General features: G+C 35.6%; 3 protein-coding genes across 6 annotated transcripts; 2 read left to right on the top strand and 1 right to left on the bottom strand.

The window, feature by feature from the left end:
• Window positions 1-138: 138 nt before the first annotated feature.
• LOC106756219 (pentatricopeptide repeat-containing protein At3g09040, mitochondrial) lies at window positions 139-5,798 on the top strand. 3 transcript variants are annotated; one of them, XM_022776755.1, is made up of 4 exons: window positions 139-3,793; window positions 4,006-4,159; window positions 4,311-4,424; window positions 5,600-5,798. In XM_022776755.1, the coding sequence occupies exon 1, from the start codon at window positions 589-591 to the stop codon at window positions 3,400-3,402; it is 2,814 nt and encodes a 937-aa protein (XP_022632476.1). In that variant the 5' UTR covers window positions 139-588; the 3' UTR covers window positions 3,403-3,793; window positions 4,006-4,159; window positions 4,311-4,424; window positions 5,600-5,798. The 3 variants fall into 3 exon arrangements, with proteins under 3 accessions (XP_022632476.1, XP_022632475.1, XP_022632481.1); XM_022776754.1 differs by lacking the exon at window positions 4,006-4,159; XM_022776760.1 differs by lacking the exons at window positions 4,006-4,159; window positions 4,311-4,424.
• Window positions 5,799-6,234: 436 nt separating this feature from the next.
• LOC106756221 (NAD(P)H-quinone oxidoreductase subunit T, chloroplastic) lies at window positions 6,235-7,303 on the top strand. The gene is made up of 2 exons (XM_014638542.2): window positions 6,235-6,584; window positions 6,756-7,303. Exons 1-2 carry the CDS (start codon window positions 6,274-6,276, stop codon window positions 7,180-7,182), a joined length of 738 nt encoding a protein of 245 aa, XP_014494028.1. The 5' UTR covers window positions 6,235-6,273; the 3' UTR covers window positions 7,183-7,303.
• A 902-nt stretch (window positions 7,304-8,205) lies between these two features.
• On the bottom strand, window positions 8,206-14,815 carry LOC106756363 (ran-binding protein 10). Of its 2 annotated transcripts, none has more exons than XM_014638757.2 (10): window positions 14,288-14,815; window positions 14,041-14,187; window positions 13,857-13,943; window positions 13,655-13,700; window positions 12,364-12,440; window positions 10,898-11,063; window positions 9,727-9,795; window positions 9,473-9,532; window positions 8,980-9,066; window positions 8,206-8,724 (listed from the first exon to the last, which is right to left on the bottom strand). In XM_014638757.2, exons 1-10 carry the CDS (start codon window positions 14,677-14,679, stop codon window positions 8,449-8,451), a joined length of 1,407 nt encoding a protein of 468 aa, XP_014494243.1. In that variant the 5' UTR covers window positions 14,680-14,815; the 3' UTR covers window positions 8,206-8,448. The 2 variants fall into 2 exon arrangements, with proteins under 2 accessions (XP_014494243.1, XP_014494244.1); XM_014638758.2 differs by having other exon boundaries at window positions 10,898-11,060.
• Window positions 14,816-16,756: the final 1,941 nt, after the last annotated feature.

The following is a 16,756-nucleotide window of genomic DNA, read 5'->3' as shown; positions in this document are numbered from 1 at the left end:
TTCCCTTAATTTAATAAGGATGGGCATGTTTATATATCTCACTGTTAAAACAACTATTAGGGATGGAAAACAACTACCATTTAAAAGAAAAATAAAATTAGAACTTAAAAAAATATTTAAATTATTAGTATAATTAAATCATTTTCAATAAATTCAATAAAATAAACTTCCAATCCTTCACTTTTAAACATTTCCATTATTCTTCTATTTTTTTCTTTCCTATGCAACTCTTCCTTAGCAACTCCGCTTTTTTTCATTTCCGGTTGCAACAACGAAGACGTATCTTCTTCGCCGCGTCCGGGAACAGGGCCGTGTCTAGCGCTAAAAATGGTGTTCGACACCGTGTCTTGCACGTCCCCGAAACGTGTCCGTGTCAGCAAAGTGTCGGAAGCCGGGAAGCGCAGCCTCCTAGCCGTCTCGGAGCTTCACAGGGAAGGATGAAATGTCGTCTGTCATGTGGCCTTGATTAAAAACGTGAATAGAAGGTTCCATACACAAATTGGATTTTACTTCTAACAGAAGAACAAAAGATAAAGAATGTGCGGATAGTTGGAAGGGAGAGAAAAGGGAATCAAACCGAATCGATTGATGCGCGTGAGTGTTACTGTGAGAGGTGCGGTGAGAGGGAGAGGCTACCATGGGCGTTGGAGTGTTGAGAGTGAGTGCCAGGGGAAGGCGAAGGGGAATCCCAGTGCCTGGAATTCCCTTCTTCGCATGCACTCCACCCATGGATTGCCCCAAAGTGTCCTTCGATGTTTTGCTTCTTTCCTCAACTCTGGCCATTCCCCTGATCAGTTCACTTTTGCCATCACTCTGTCCGCCTGTGCAAAGCTACACAATGTTGAGTTGGGGAGGGCAGTTCACTGTTGCATAATTAAGAGGGGTCTTCATTCTGCCTCCTTCTGTCATGGCGCACTCATCCATCTTTACGCCAATTCCCACTCTCTCACTTCTGCTCGCACCCTATTTGACGCCGCACCCTCCCCTCATCTCCACCCTGTTTCTTGGACCTCTTTAATCTCTGGTTATGTTCAAGCCGGCTTGCCTCAGCAGGCACTCCACGTATTTGACAAAATGCGCACCACTGCTTCTCCCGCTTCTTTTCCAATTCTAGACCCTGTGGCACTTGTCACCGTCTTAAACACTTACACCTCTTTAGGAAAGCTGGACAATGCTTGCCAATTGTTTTCACGGATGCCCATCTCCACCCGCAACGTTGTGGCCTGGAATGTCATGATTTCTGGTCATGCCAAAAGAGGCCATTATCAGGAGGCTCTTGCCTTCTTTCGTCAAATGAGTAAGCATGGTGTCAAATCCTCAAGATCCACACTCGCAACTGTTTTAAGTGCAATTGCCAGTTTAGCCGCTCTCCATCACGGCTTCTTAGTTCATGCCCTGGCTATCAAGCAAGGTTTCGATTCCAGTATATACGTTGCAAGTTCTTTGATCAATATGTATGGCAAGTGTGCGATGCTGGATGCTGCACGCCAAGTATTTGATGCTATATCTCACAAAAATATGATTGTCTGGAACACCATGCTCGGAGTTTATTCACAGAATGCATATTTAAGTAATGTCATGGAGTTGTTCTCGGATATGACAATATGTGGCGTTCACCCAGATGAATTTACCTACACAAGCATTTTGAGCTCGTGTGCATCGTTTGAATGCGTACGAATTGGTCACCAGTTGCATTCAACTATTATCAAGAAGGGTTTTACCTCCAATTTATTTGTCAACAATTCATTGATAGATATGTATGCCAAAGCTGGGGCTTTGACGGAAGCTGCTAAGCAGTTTGAGCTCATGACATACCGAGATCATGTTTCCTGGAATGCCATTATTGTTGGACATGTGCAGGAAGAAGAGGAGGCTGTTGCTTTCAGTTTGTTTCAAAGAATGAATTTGGACGGCTTTGTATCTGATGAGGTATCTTTGGCCAGCATACTTAGTGCATGTGGAAATATTAAGGTGCTAGAAGTAGGACAGCAGCTCCATTGCCTGTCAGTTAAGTTGGGTTTAGAAACTAACCTTTTTGCTGGAAGTTCTCTTATTGACATGTATTCGAAATGCGGAGACATTGAAGATGCACAAAAAATTTATTCTAGCATGCCTGAACGGAGTGTGGTCTCCTTTAATGCTCTGATTGCAGGATATGCTCCAAAAGACATAAAAAAAGCTATTAGTCTTATTCATGAGATGCTGATACTGGGACTGAAGCCATCTGAGATTACATTTGTAAGCGTCATAGATGTTTGTAAGGGTTCTGCAAAGGTAATTTTAGGCATGCAGATCCATTGTGTTGTAGTAAAGAGGGGTCTCTTATGTGGTAGCGAATTCTTAGGAACCTCTTTGTTGGGCATGTATATGGATTCACAAAGGCTTGCAGATGCAAGCGTTCTTTTCTCGGAGTTTTCTAACCTTAAAAGCACGGTAATGTGGACCGCTTTAATTTCAGGATATACCCAAAATGAGTGCAGTGATGTGGCCTTAAACTTGTATCAGGAAATGCGTGGCAACAATATCTTACCCGACCAAGCAACTTTTGTTACTGCTCTTCGAGCTTCTGCTCTCTTATCCTCACTGCATGATGGTAGAGAGATACATTCTCTAATCTTCCATACTGGTTTTGACTTAGATGAGTTAACAGGTAGTGCCCTTGTAGACATGTATGCAAAATGTGGCGATGTAAAAAGTGCTGTTCAAGTTTTTGATGAATTGACTATTAAAAAGGATGTGATTTCTTGGAACTCAATGATAGTTGGATTTGCCAAAAATGGTTATGCAGAAAGTGCCCTGAAGGTCTTTAATGAGATGGCTCAATCATGCATTACCCCTGATGAGGTAACATTTCTTGGAGTGCTCACTGCTTGTAGCCATGCAGGGTGGGTTTATGAGGGTCGTCAAGTTTTTCACATCATGGTAAACTATTATGGAATTGAGCCTAGAGGGGATCACTACGCTTGCATGGTTGATCTACTTGGTAGGTGGGGTTTTCTAAAGGAAGCTGAAGAGTTCATTGACAAACTAGAACTTGAACCGAATGCTATGATTTGGGCCAATTTATTGAGTGCTTGCAGAATACATGGGGACGAAAAGAGGGGGCAGAGAGCGGCTAAGAAACTTATTGAGTTAGAACCCAGAAACTCTTCTTCATATGTACTGCTTTCAAATTTGTATGCTGCATCTGGACTTTGGGATGAAGCTAGATCGTTGAGGAGAACAATGATGCAGAAAGATATCCAAAAAATGCCTGGCTGTAGCTGGATCGTTGTAGGACAAAATACAAACCTATTTGTTGCGGGTGATAAGTCACATCCTAGTTGTGATGAAATTTCACTAGCATTAAAGCACCTGACGGCACTAATTAAAGACAATACATTCCATGATTTCCTGGGTTAGTTACATGTAGTTATTCTATGTGATAGGACGTAAAGTTTAATTGAATCTCGTCACTTGAAGGTTGTTTTAAGGATTTGATTCTTCCCAAATCATAACGTGTTGGGGAGTTTATTCAACCAAATCTCATTACATGAAGACTGTTTGTGCTATAGGTCGTATTTGTTATGAACTTTTAGCCTTGATGTCTGGACATCTACATCCTCATCTACTTTTGATGGGGAACATTCTTCTCTGCTTACATCATGTTCCAAGCGATGAATAACATCTATGTGTCCTTCAAACTCAACTTTTTGGATAGAATAAACAGTTTGTTCTGTAAGTTAGCCCCATAAATAATTATTTGCTGTGATTTGTCGAAGGAAGGATTGATGGAGGAGGATCAACAGACCAGGTTAGACTCTTATTCTCTTATTCTAATGAATACCTCTAATCCTGTTTATCCTGAATTCATGTTGAAATGAGTTTATTTATCTGGAAATATTATCTTCCTTGTGGAATAAATGTGCTTTCAAAATTATTTGGAAAACTATTATTTGTGTTCCTTATTCACTTTCTTCTTACAATTTGGTCTCATTCTTAGTTTTGCATTTTTTTTTTGTGTAGCCCATTGTTTACAACTTGCACACCTCGGGTTGAGTAGTCTGCACTTTTCAAAATGTGTAACTTTACGCTTTCTAAGCAGAGGATTTAAGCTCATGATCTGTCCTTATGCATTAGTCCTAAAATTTCAGCTGATCATTCTTCGTTTTTTTTTAAGGTCTCTTTTTTGTTGTGCATGGTGAAATATGGTTCAGCAATTATTTAACCTGTTGTGCTATGATAATAGTCATATGTATGTTTGACTATTTATAAGCTTTGGATTGTTTGGTGTAATTTAATGAAATCATTGGTGCCATATTTGTTTGTAGGTGACTCATGCAAAGATCTCTTACATTACTAGTTTTGTGGCATTGGATTGTTTTTCCTTGAGCTTATCATTATTGATATTGGAAGGCAAATTCTACACTATAATAATTTTCCTCGTAAGTGTAATTTGTTGTCCTATTTTAATTGCTCATGCGTGTTATATTCTGTTGGATAGTTGATTTTAGCATTTACAATGGTTCCTAAACCAAAGTTTTTGATTTTGTGGCATATCGTTTCCAGCAGAGAGGCCATTATACACGATTGGTTGAAAATTTACTGATGGTTGTTCTCTTCATTTTTAGGGTGTTGGTTTGATTGGAATATATAAATTTCATCCTTGTCACCGTATTCTCAGATAAGAAGAGTTGAATTTAAAACTCTGTAGTTGGTCCTGTGCTTGTTCATGCTTCAGGTCCAAAAAGCATTTTGCTTGAGGAATGTGTTAGGGATGATGCAAAATCATCTTTGTGCCTTGCCCAACAATTTGGATTTAAACTTTTAAGATGGTGCATACAAACGAAACAGAAGTTTATTCAATCAGAAAGTGTTAGACCATTAAAGGTCTATACAAGGAAGAATAAAAGAGGAGTCAGCTAAACACGTGTAAGGAGAGTAGGGAGCAAGGCAAACACGTAGGGGGTGAGACAAACACGTGTTAGGAGCAAGGTGGGTTACGGGTTGTTAGAAGAGAGAGAGAATAAATAAGAATCAGAATAGGGAGAGGGGANCTTATCTTTTGGAGTGCCTTTTAGGTAGAGACTGGAGCGTGATTCCAGTGGAGGAAGGGAAGCTTCCTTGGAAAATACTCTTTTGTTTACTGTTCATCCATATTTTTACAGATAAATACAGTTTATATTCATACCTTTCTTTCTTACTGTTGGGAGTGTGTGTGTGGATTGTTCATCTGTTACGTTCCTTGAGTAAGGAACCTAACAGAAAGGTAAGAGGGAGACATGAAAACTCAAATAATGCGTTGAAAAAGACCTTCGTCCGAATGATTGATTACTATTATTATCACTACTGCTACTATAATACTACTCCTACTACTGCTGCTACTGTGCTATTACTCATAGTTATCAAACTCGTGAATTAGTTACTCACTTTTGGTGTAAACTCATTTTTTTCATGGGAAGTAAACTCTTACCATAGTGCTGGTACTACTGTACTACTACTACTGGACCTAGTGCTAATGATACTACTACATTTTTATTTTACAATAATTGCAAAAGTTCTAGATTATGCTTTAAAGAAAGCTCTATTTATATTTTCAACTATTTCTTTACTTTCACAGGATACTTCTCTGAGAGATGTAAGAGCAAGTTCTGGAATCGAGAGGATTGGGAACAGTAATAAAGTGCTATGTTATGATTAATGAAGACAGAGGCTGGCGTGAACCATCAGATTTCTAAACGTGGAATAGACTTGAAGGTTTGGTGCATAAAATGAATGTTTGGAAGCTAATAATTTTATTAAATTAAAATTTTGTTTAACTTTTTCGCTAACACAAAATTTAATGTTGCATGAATAGTGCGATCAAAGTGAAAATACATAAAAAATAATTATCTTTCTCTCCAGTAAATAATTAATTAAAGTGAAAAGTTGAAAATGTGTTTATTAAAAAATTCAACTAAAAACAGTTTATAGTTTTAAATTAGTGATGACAATAATTTTTTTTAATATTTATTAATCTAAGAAAACTCCACAAGATATTAAGCATAACATTTATATAGTAATGCAGAGGGGAAACACATTTTTTATACAATATCATCTTTATTCAGACAATAGGGAAAGAATTAAACATAAAATAACAGTTGATTTGGAAGATGGGTAAGTGACAAAGCATTGGGAGTTTGAAGCGGTGTGAACCACAGAAAATGAAGAGTGAAGGAGGGCCACACGGAAGTGAGAGATATGTATTGATTACATAAAATAATTGTGGCAAGGCGAAAGGAATCGCAGGCTGAAATGAGAATGAAGATTTTGCAGTTGTGTTCTCCCATGGCTTCCCCGTGGACATGCAGAGCTCCTCTGCAGGTTGAACTGTGCAAGTTCTGGATTTTGAGAAAAAGGAGAGGTAGCAGTAATTTGCAGGTGCAGTGCTCCGGCAGACCCCCGAGAGCCCCTCCTGGAGTTGACACCAGAATCCACTGGGACAACGAGGATGAAGGGTGGATTGGAGGCGGAGATAGAGATAAAGACACCAAATCCAGCAACATGTTCGCCGACGGTGATGACTTGTCAGATTTGCTCCTCACTTCTTTAGGCTCTCATTACGAGTGAGTCACTCGTTTGTAGGATATTTGACATCAGAGTTTCTTTTACACTCGATTGACAATATTATCCCTGAGTATCCTTCACTTTTTTTTTTAGAAATACAACATTATCAAATGATGTCAGTAATTTTTTCCTTTTTCTTATCATCCTTCTCATGCACCATCATTCACCAGATTCTTAGGAGTATCACCCAATGCGGATATAGAAGAAATCAAAGTTGCTTATAGGAAACTATCGAAGGAGTATCATCCTGACACAACCTCCCTCCCTCTGAAAAGTGCGTCGGAAAAATTCATGAAACTGAGAGAGGTTTACAACGTTCTGAGCGATGAAGAGAGTCGAAAATTTTATGATTGGAGCCTTGCTCAAGAGGCTGCAAGCCGACATGCAGAGAAGATGAGAATGAAATTAGAGGATCCTCGGGAGCAACAACTCAGGAACTGGGAACCTGTTCCCGACATGGTCGATCGCCTCGGTGGAAGGAATATGAAGCTCAGTGATCAGGCAGTCTCTGCCATCACTATTGATGTTTTTATCATTATTTTTTCCATATGCTGTATCATTTACGTAATCTTCTTTAGAGAACCATATTACTACTAGCTTAGCCATAACCCTACACAATCAAATATATTACAGCATTTCTTTTCTGCACCAACTTCTCTTATTCTATCACTCACCTGTCAATTTCCAATATAACTTACCTCACCTCATCATCCACTAATTCATTCTCTAATTTTCCATTCTGGTTTTTACTTGGATCAGATCATTTCACGTTCCTGGGAGTGCTTACATTCACCTTTTAGCCATTCGACTCATTTAATTAGATTTAAATAAAATGAAAGTAATTTATAAATTTGAGGCATAGACATAAAGAGTAGTACAGACATAGGTCACTCATTACAATAGAATTAGGAGTTGATTCTTCTCCCTCTTTATCTTATATTTGTTCTGTTCTAACGCTTGAGATAGAAAGAAAACATAAGAAATATTGTTAAAACTCTTAATATCTCTCTCGTGTTAATTGAAACAATCTGTCAATAACTTATCAAAAATTATATTTTCAAACTACATATACCCTACCGTTAACAAAAAAGAAACTAATTGCTCTTTTTATTCTTTTCATGTTCTAAAAATAGTTATACAAACATTGATCCCAAAAATCTTAATTTGTGCATTAACCTAAAATATTTGAAGCTATGGAAAGATATTAAAAATGTATATTATTAAAAGTAGTAGAATAGTGCCAAGTCTTAAAATTAGAATAAATTTGAGAATAAAAGAAATTGACTAAAAATTTGTTTGACTCCCATTGCCACATTAAAAACTTAAATTATTCTCCATTCATATTTAAAGTTTTACCATGATAATTTACTAGATCCATACTATTGAGGTATGTTTTCCTTTTTAGATGACCTAAGTTTCCCCTACAATTTCATATTCATGTTTCTGAACGGTCCAGATTCTACACACATAACAAGTTTCAATCCCAAAATATTTCATTGGATAACGAGTTCACAATAATCAAATTTAGGAGGGCTTATACCACAAGTCATTTGCATTACAACACTATATACACATTTGTTCACGCATCAAAACGTGCTAACATCTTCCAGTCAACAAAACTTTCAACTTGAAATCATTGCTCGGTTCATTTTTCCCATTTTCATTGTTTTAATAGTGACTAGGTTACAAATATCCTCTCTCCTCCCCCTTCTTGCCAAAGAAATGAATAAGCATGCATCAAGTAAATATGGGAAATTTAATCACTGGGCATTGTTACAAATCCCGAGGTAATATGAACAGTGGTGTCAGATCGATAGACATATGAACATAGCATAAGATTAATAGATATAATATCACCTAGCACTAGCCTCTTCTACTACTGCTAAGTAATCTCTGAAGTTGGAAAGCTTCTCCCTGCTCTCCATTCAGTGCTCGTCTCTCTAAGCAGCAAGCAGTGAGCTGTCTAAGTAACCTCTCCAGATAAGACTGCAAGCAATGTTTTGATTCTTTCATATTGGGATTTGTGGACAAAATCATGGCATTTACCGTGTCAGCTACAACTTCACGCTGCGAGTCTTTTAGAAGATAGCCTACGGAAGATTCTAGAGGCCGTTCATATGCCAGCAAAGCAACACAGTCCTACGGAATAAACAATCCAAAGCCAACAGGAAACAGATGACATACAAAAGATTAAGATTCCCAAGTAGTGCTTAAAGCCAATAACAAAGGGGAGATGAAATGATTCAAGGGTTTAGGGATTGTTCCGACTAATCTAGTGCAATATAATTATTATATGATGAGCGCACGGATTTAGCAAAAAACGTAAGAAATTTGAAATGGACAACAGATATTTGTGAAGCAGTAACAATTTCCATTATTAGTAAGAGAATTCACCTGAACTAAATCTTTAAAGACAGGAAAGTCGTAAAAACTAGACAATTCTATTCTTCCATATCTGACTGCCTCCTCAAGCGCTCCAACCTAAATAACGCATAGAGCCATAGAATGAATATTAATAAATTACTCAACTTCTGTAATGACCTATAGGGAGTTTGAATCAAAGGTAGACACTCATATGGATAAATTTGACATTTTCAGCAGCAAAAGACAGATAAATAATATAAATTGAGCTTAACTAATTAATAAAATGTGAGGCATGTGACAGGGACTAGGATCTTATGGACTGTCCAAGTCTCACATCAAATAGTAGGGAAAGTTTGGTTCTCCTTCCTCAACAGTTGGTTTTTAAGGATGGGTTCCTAGTGTGCTTATCAACATGCAAATTAACAACTTAAATCCACATTTACGAATCTGTACTAATGAAATACTGGAATAAAGTGGGTCAGACATCCGATAATTACAAAAATAAACATTGAAAGAAATATACCCGAACTAATTCGATAAATTTTTGACAATGTAGCAGAAAGCATGTAGCTGATGTGTTGTCCTGCAGTGACCAGAGCTAATTGTCAAGACTCCAGAAGTAAATATGAAGAAAGAAGATTCTTACGTACGACAAATATTAAAATGTCATACATAATTCTATCTGTTATTTGGAACCATTAAAAAAATGAAAATTAAATTAGAAGTAATGTCTCGAAGATCAACAACGTAGTTCAAAGATAATCAGAGAGAGCCCACCTCAACAATTTGTGGATACCATTCCCGCAATTTACCAAATGAAACATCAATGTCTCCATTCCTGATTAGCTTCATTGAAAAGAAAAAATGTAAGCAAATTACGATTTTAAATCAGCAAGATTATACAACCAGGAGATCATACCCAACAATAACAAAACAAAGGGCTTTAAAACTACAACATTTATCATAAAGAAATAACAATATCCACTAGAAAAACTCAACAGGAAAAACGTTTGCGTTAAATAGCATTTTCTGGAAAAGATTGGCTACAAACAGTACGTGCCTTGAAAACATTGGAGACAAATAGTAATGTTAGTCACAAATGGCTCGGATGAATGTCATAGGCATCGAACAATGACAGGTCGTGAACTCTGATGACAGTGGCAAACAGTGTATTCGGCATGAATAGCAACAGTATGGAAAACACTGATTTTAGTAATCATTAGGTTCTTGATTGGCGGCAAAACAAGTGACGTAAATATGGTACCCCTCTAGTATCATGTTGAGGACAGAGAAATTGAGAAGGAATATAACAAATTCTGTGTCGGGTACACATGAGTATTCTTACTTATAATGAAGATACAATAATAAGGAACAAAATCAATATCTAATAAAGGGAAATATTTGGCAAGATATTTCCCAATCAAATCATATACCATATCTCCCTATTCAATGTAATCAAATCATATCCATAATATAATTGACTCATCTCTAATATAACTAACCCATGTGACAGTATATCTGCCAGTCAACAACTCTTAACATAAACAGAACATTCATATATAAAATGAAGTGAAGCAAACAAAAAGAGTGAAAGTTATGGGATAAGGAAAAAAGGATCTAATGCATAAATAAATTTAAAGTGACATTAAATTTAAAGTTGTGTGCCCAAAAACAAAATGAGTACAAATGTAGTGAAAGTCCCATATCGATTAGAGATAAAGCCTATTTATAATATATCATGGATTAAAAATGTAAGCTTTCCCATACATAATTTATATCTAGATTCAACTACCATGGCCAACAGCAATAGCTTTCTTTAAGTAGGGAAGCATATGACATTGATAATGAACAATAAAATTTAAAATGCTGAATTTAACTCAGTTAAAAGGTTATAGGAACTGAATTTATAATATTAATTAGTGTTTTTTAGTTCCATGAAAAAATATACCTGCCGAAGAGTTTTTCTATGATTTAACGCATATGTTATTTCCTGCTCATCAACTCCACTTTCTTGAGCTATGTATATAGGAGGAACAGTACTTTTACTAGCCACATCAAATGAATTCAATGTATCTTCATAGCCATAGTGCAGCAGGTAGGAGCGGACAATTCTGCTGACAGAATAAAGATATCAAAGTTGAGAAATATCCATCACATCTATTTTTTTTCTTATTAACATTGGCTCCCATGAAAGCAATCAATGTCACTCTCAAACTCCTAGGGTTCAATAGATTAATCTCAACCTTCCTAAACCATAAAAAGCTGCACTGTGCAACTAGTGAAGACCAGTACTTCCTAGTAAATTAGTAAACCACAAAATGATTTTGCTGTCTGCATTGAATTTCAAATAGCAACTGTATTGAGCTTAATAAGAGTCTCAATCATGTTATATTCTAAACTAATTTACAAATAGCAGAACCTACATTCTAGCAATTACATCTGTCTGTTAAATTTCTCCAATATGATACAAGGGGTATGTTTGAATGGGCTTCTTCATAAGCTCTCCTAAAGAGAAAAAATAAATTAAACAACTTCTCCATAAGCTAAAATTACAAAAGTTAAAAGTAAAAAAATTGGCGAAATTATGAGAGTTTCTGCAAGTTTGTTTATGCACAAGCCACTTTTAGCTTATGAAAAAGCTAATTTCTATTTTTCTACTCATTTTTCTCTCCTAGAAGAGCTTATGTAGAAGCTCGTCCAAACAAACACATGTCAATCAGAAACAGCGGCAAAACTCGATTATATGGTATTCACCCTACAATATTTTGTTCTCCTGTGCACGTGGATCTTCTATTCTTGTTGTAATGTTTGTCAGATAAATCATTCTCAATACAATACCAGATTGGATCAATTGGAAACAATAGATAAACCAAGTTCACGTATGAGAACAGCTCAATCTACGGTATTATGGTACCCCACCATTTTCTTATCATGATACTGTTTGCCACAAAAGAACAAAAAGTCATCCTATATATAAGCCAGTAGAGACAACAGAGCCTTTGGGTCATTTCAAATGGAGAAACCACCAATGAAGTAGTGGGAAGGGTGAGTCACAAATTGCGGCAAAAAACAAAAGGCCATTTTTTAAAGACTTTGTAGGTACAGCCAAAATTTGATCATGATCATTTGTAACAAAAATAAATTTGTGGACCCTAATAGAAATCTGCACTTATATGTACACAAACTTGTTGATTTATCATTAGTCCTGAAATCTTACCCTGCTACTGACTAGTAACAACAAATATGAACCCAAGAAGGATCCTGGTTATTAAGGGCATTTAAAACTGCTAGTAAGCTTTCACTACTTAGGATTAAAAAGAATTGAAAATAAAGAACATGATCAACTTCAAAAAAAGTGATGGAAAACATAGTCTAATACAGAAGTTATTCAAATCAAAGACAATTTTCTCTCACCCGTAACTGACATTTGGTGGCACAGAAATTTCCTCTATTTTCAGTTGCTGCTTCATTCTTTCTTGTGCTTCAAATTCCTAATCCAATAAAATAAATATTTAAGAAAAAGGAATGATAAACAAATAGCATGTGTAAACTTAGTTACCTTTTAAACAAAAAGGTCACATGAAATTAATGTGTATATTAGTAAAAATCACATTGAAACAATTTAATCTATCATTTAATCAAAGTAATGTCTTAGACGCATAGCATAAATGATAAGGACTTCAAAGGATCATGTTTAGGGATCAGATATCTTGAGCATAAGACTAAATATTTGTGGTTAATCCGTAACACAATTGACCTAACAAATATTATTAGGATAGAATTTGATATTAGAAAGTACATGGAGGTCTAACTCAGTCCTACAAAATTGGTTTTGTAAGATAAGGTTTTTACCCACTTTATATGCTATAATTTGGTCATATCTTAAGTCAATGTGAAATCTTCAACAATTACAAATATAATTACAATGAGTATGTACAGTTTTTACATAATAAAACGTTATACACATCTAAGTTTTTATAATAAAATATAAGAACATTGAAATGTTTTAACAAAATAAATTTATATTTTAAACAATATTAATTCATGCTTGCTAGCATGGCACGCTTTATGAGGAATCATATCAAATAAAAAAAAAAATTAGAACATCTAAGCTTCCCAAATATTAAATACGTCCCATCCATATAATTTAGGTTTCTTAACGTGTAGACATCATCAAATACAGCAAAACCATGGGATGCAAGGAAGATTTTTTTTTCACCTGAAGACACATAAAAGTTCAACAAAATGAAAAACAAACCGGCACATTGAAACACATCAAAACCTTAGCCACCAAGGTCTTGCCATGAACACTCAAGTTATGATTGGTCCCACCTTTACACCCTTAAATGATGTTTCAGTTAATAGAATTATATTATCTTTAAGAATTCAGGAGATCATTTAGAGTACTCAAGTGATAAACATACTACATTTATTGTGTTCTACGTATGTTTATAGAAAAAGTATGACGCGTTGGTTGGGGTAGTTCCCCCTCAAACCAGACAAGAACTAGCATATAATTTGTCATGATGAAAGGTAACTATTGTACTAAGTAACTGAGTTGGAAGTAAATTCCAAGGTTTGACTTGTTGAAAAGATACAAATTTACAAGATGTTCATGTCATTGAATTAGCAAGTAGGATAACATACTGAAGTCTAAAGTGGAAAATGTACATAAGAGTAAGGAAAATATAAAGAAGGCTCTTACTTTTAAGTCGAAAGTAAATGGTTTCTGCCCAAAGTTAACATGCACCCTGTTAGAGATAAATGAAACACACCCCTGAAAAATTAAATACCTCTAGTAACGATGAAAAGAAGGTGCTGTTTGAAAGAAGAGTTAATAGACAATGTTAGCACACTCAAATAAACGAAAATAGGGAAAGAAAGCAGTGGCAGTACAAGTGACTTACTCCTCATTTTGGCTATGAACTGCTATAGTAGGAAAAAGGGGGCCTTTCAAGTCTTTGTAAACAGAGCCGACAACTTGGCCATTTTTACTGGCACGGAAAGAAGAAGGGGAAACGTGATATGTTAATAATAGTTTTGCTTTGAAAAAAGAAAGGAGAGGAACAGTGGTGGGAGTAAGTGGTGTACGTGAAAAAGAATTCCTGCGCGGCGTAGTTAATTCCGGCACCAACTACATCACCCGACGTATAGGTTGGACCAAAGGCTTCCCCCTTGCCATGTCCACGGTAAAGAAGACCATCGTCACCATGATAGCCGCAGCTATTGGCCTCCCACCTAACATAAATCAATGGGATTGGGGTTGGGGTTAGGGTTAGGGTTAAAAAAGTAAAGCAGTGGATCAGTAAGTGATTGAGCGAGTGAGTGGGTGACTGACCCTGGCTGCCTTCGCATCTTGAATGTCTCGGAGGTGAAGCCAATGGAAATTTGACCCTTGACGCCAGCATCCTTGACATGAATCTCGAAATAGTAGATGAGGCGCTTGGTAGGAGAAGGCTTGTTGGCCTGAATGACGCCGACATCGTGGCCGTGAAGGTTGACGTTGGTGTACTTCACCGACAGCTTGTCTGTTGACACCACCACGAAGCCACCGGAGCTGTTAATCGTGTTGAGCTCCCTCGGCGCCTCCTCCTCTTCCTCCTCTGTCTCTTTCTCCTTCTCCTTCTCCCTCTCTCTCATCTCCCTTCCCCTGCACGCTTCCAAGAAGTACAGTCCCAGATCTTGATCTTCAACATTTGGCCTCTTACTGTTCCCGTTACTCTCACTCATCGCTCTATCAAATTCTCGATTACGATCACCTTCACAAACCCTACCACCTTCTGTTCGATTCTTCTTTCAATTTCCTTTCCACTCCTCACCGATATTCTTTCTTTCCTTCGATCCCACACCACCATAATCAAACTTTCTTAACATTACCAATAACTTATATTAAATATATTTACGATTAATTATAATATTTTATAATTTTTAATTAGCTATAAAAGTATATTCGATAATACTTTAATTCAATAATAACAACATGATATAAATTAAATATGTTTTTGTTTTTATTTTTGATTTAAAGACAAACTATCACGTGTTACATTATTTTTTGTTATTGTTTCATAAGAAAGCATCTAATGGTTAAAATTTTATATACTTTAAATATCCCAAGTTAAATAACTTTTAAATTTTTTATTTAATTAGTCATTTTGTCTCTAGTCCAAAAATATTGAATTGGTCTTTTAATTTTTTTTCTCTTAATTTAATTTCGATGAGTGAAAATTCGATTTTCGTTAATATTATACAAACAATATTAAAATATATTGTGTCAATATGTAATTTTTTTTTTATCTTTTTTATATTATATTACAATGTGATGTCATGAGATGGGTTAAATATGTTTTTAATCCCTATACTTTGAGGTGATTTTGGTTTTAGTTTCTCTTTCAAACTAAGATACAATTTAGTCCTTCAACTTTAAAAAACTCTGGTTTTAGTACTTTTTACCAATTTTTTTAAACTTTATTTGTTGTTTCAAATGCGTTTCTAAGTTAACATTAAAGCAAAAATGTATCAAACAGTGTAAACAATCCAAATGTTATAATGAAACGTGCTTGAAACAGTAAATAAAGTTAAAAAAATTTGATAGAAAGGACTAAAACTAGAGTTTTCTAAAGTTGAAAGACTAAATTGTACTTTAGTTTGAAAAAGGGACTAAAACCAAAATCGCCCCAAAGTATAGGGACTAAAAACATATTTAACCCATCTCAATTTAATTTCTAGATTTATTTTCTATTTAATTTAGTCTCAATGGTTAAAATTAAGAAATGTTATATTTTCTAAATTTATACCAAATTTATTTATTTTTATAAATTTTATAATATTATTTTTATTAGAATTGATATTTTTATTAAATATTTATGCAATTATTTTTAAACAAATTTTAATTAGTGGATTGCATTTAAATAAATTATTTTTAAACAATTTTTTATTAAAGTTCAAGTGGATTGCGTAATTCGAAAATCTATTTCTTTTTAAAAATTACTTCCGGAAATCATTTAGCTTCGTTGTTACATAATCCACAAATTATTTAGCTTCTGGATTTTACAATACATGAGTTATTTTTAGCGAACAATCTGAAAAGAACAAAATAGAAAAAAAAAAATTATATGATGCAATGCAAGAAAGTTACCCAGATGGAGGAAGAAACTGCCACATTGTGTTGTGCTGGTTGCTAAACAAGCTCGGGGCAGGTAGCGTCATGTATGGAAGGGTGGTTTTACTGCTTTGTTGGTTGAAACGGTGAAATTCAGGTTATCACAATTCGGAGTCCAGAAATATGCTTCCGAAACATTAATCTAAAACGTGTGTGGCTAAGAATTGGTGTTTCCGGAATTACTGGCTAAAAAAGAATATCCAGAATAGTAGTGGGAGACGCGACATGTATTTCGAACTATTTTGTACAATCCGAAAAGAGTATTACGACACTATTGGACAAGGGTTTTGGAATGCACATTCGGTAACATTCTGGAAAGCTTACTCCAGAAGATGAACGTGTCCATCTCCCCAAAATTCGGAATTTCCAATCCGGTTAAATTCCGAGATACCCATTTTGGAAGTTAAAAAATTTTCTTACCTCAAATACGGTTAGTAGCAACGTAAGCCACAAGCTTGCCTCCGATGGTGCCCATGCAGCGGCAGAAACACAAGCACAGGTGGAGGAAAAGGAACAGATGGAGAGAGTGTTGAAACGAAAACAGATGTGGATGAAAACTGCACGAAAAAGGGAGAAAGGATAAAAGTATTTTCTTTCCTCTTTTCCTCCAATATCTAAATCCAAAGTTGTACCAGGTCTAAGAAAATA

The sequence above is a fragment of the Vigna radiata genome, chromosome 2, assembly GCF_000741045.1.
Source record: "Vigna radiata var. radiata cultivar VC1973A chromosome 2, Vradiata_ver6, whole genome shotgun sequence".
In the NCBI taxonomy this organism is placed as follows: Eukaryota; Viridiplantae; Streptophyta; class Magnoliopsida; order Fabales; family Fabaceae; genus Vigna; species Vigna radiata.
The sequence above is the reverse complement of the archived record's forward strand: the minus strand, read 5'-3'. Positions and strand labels throughout refer to the sequence as shown.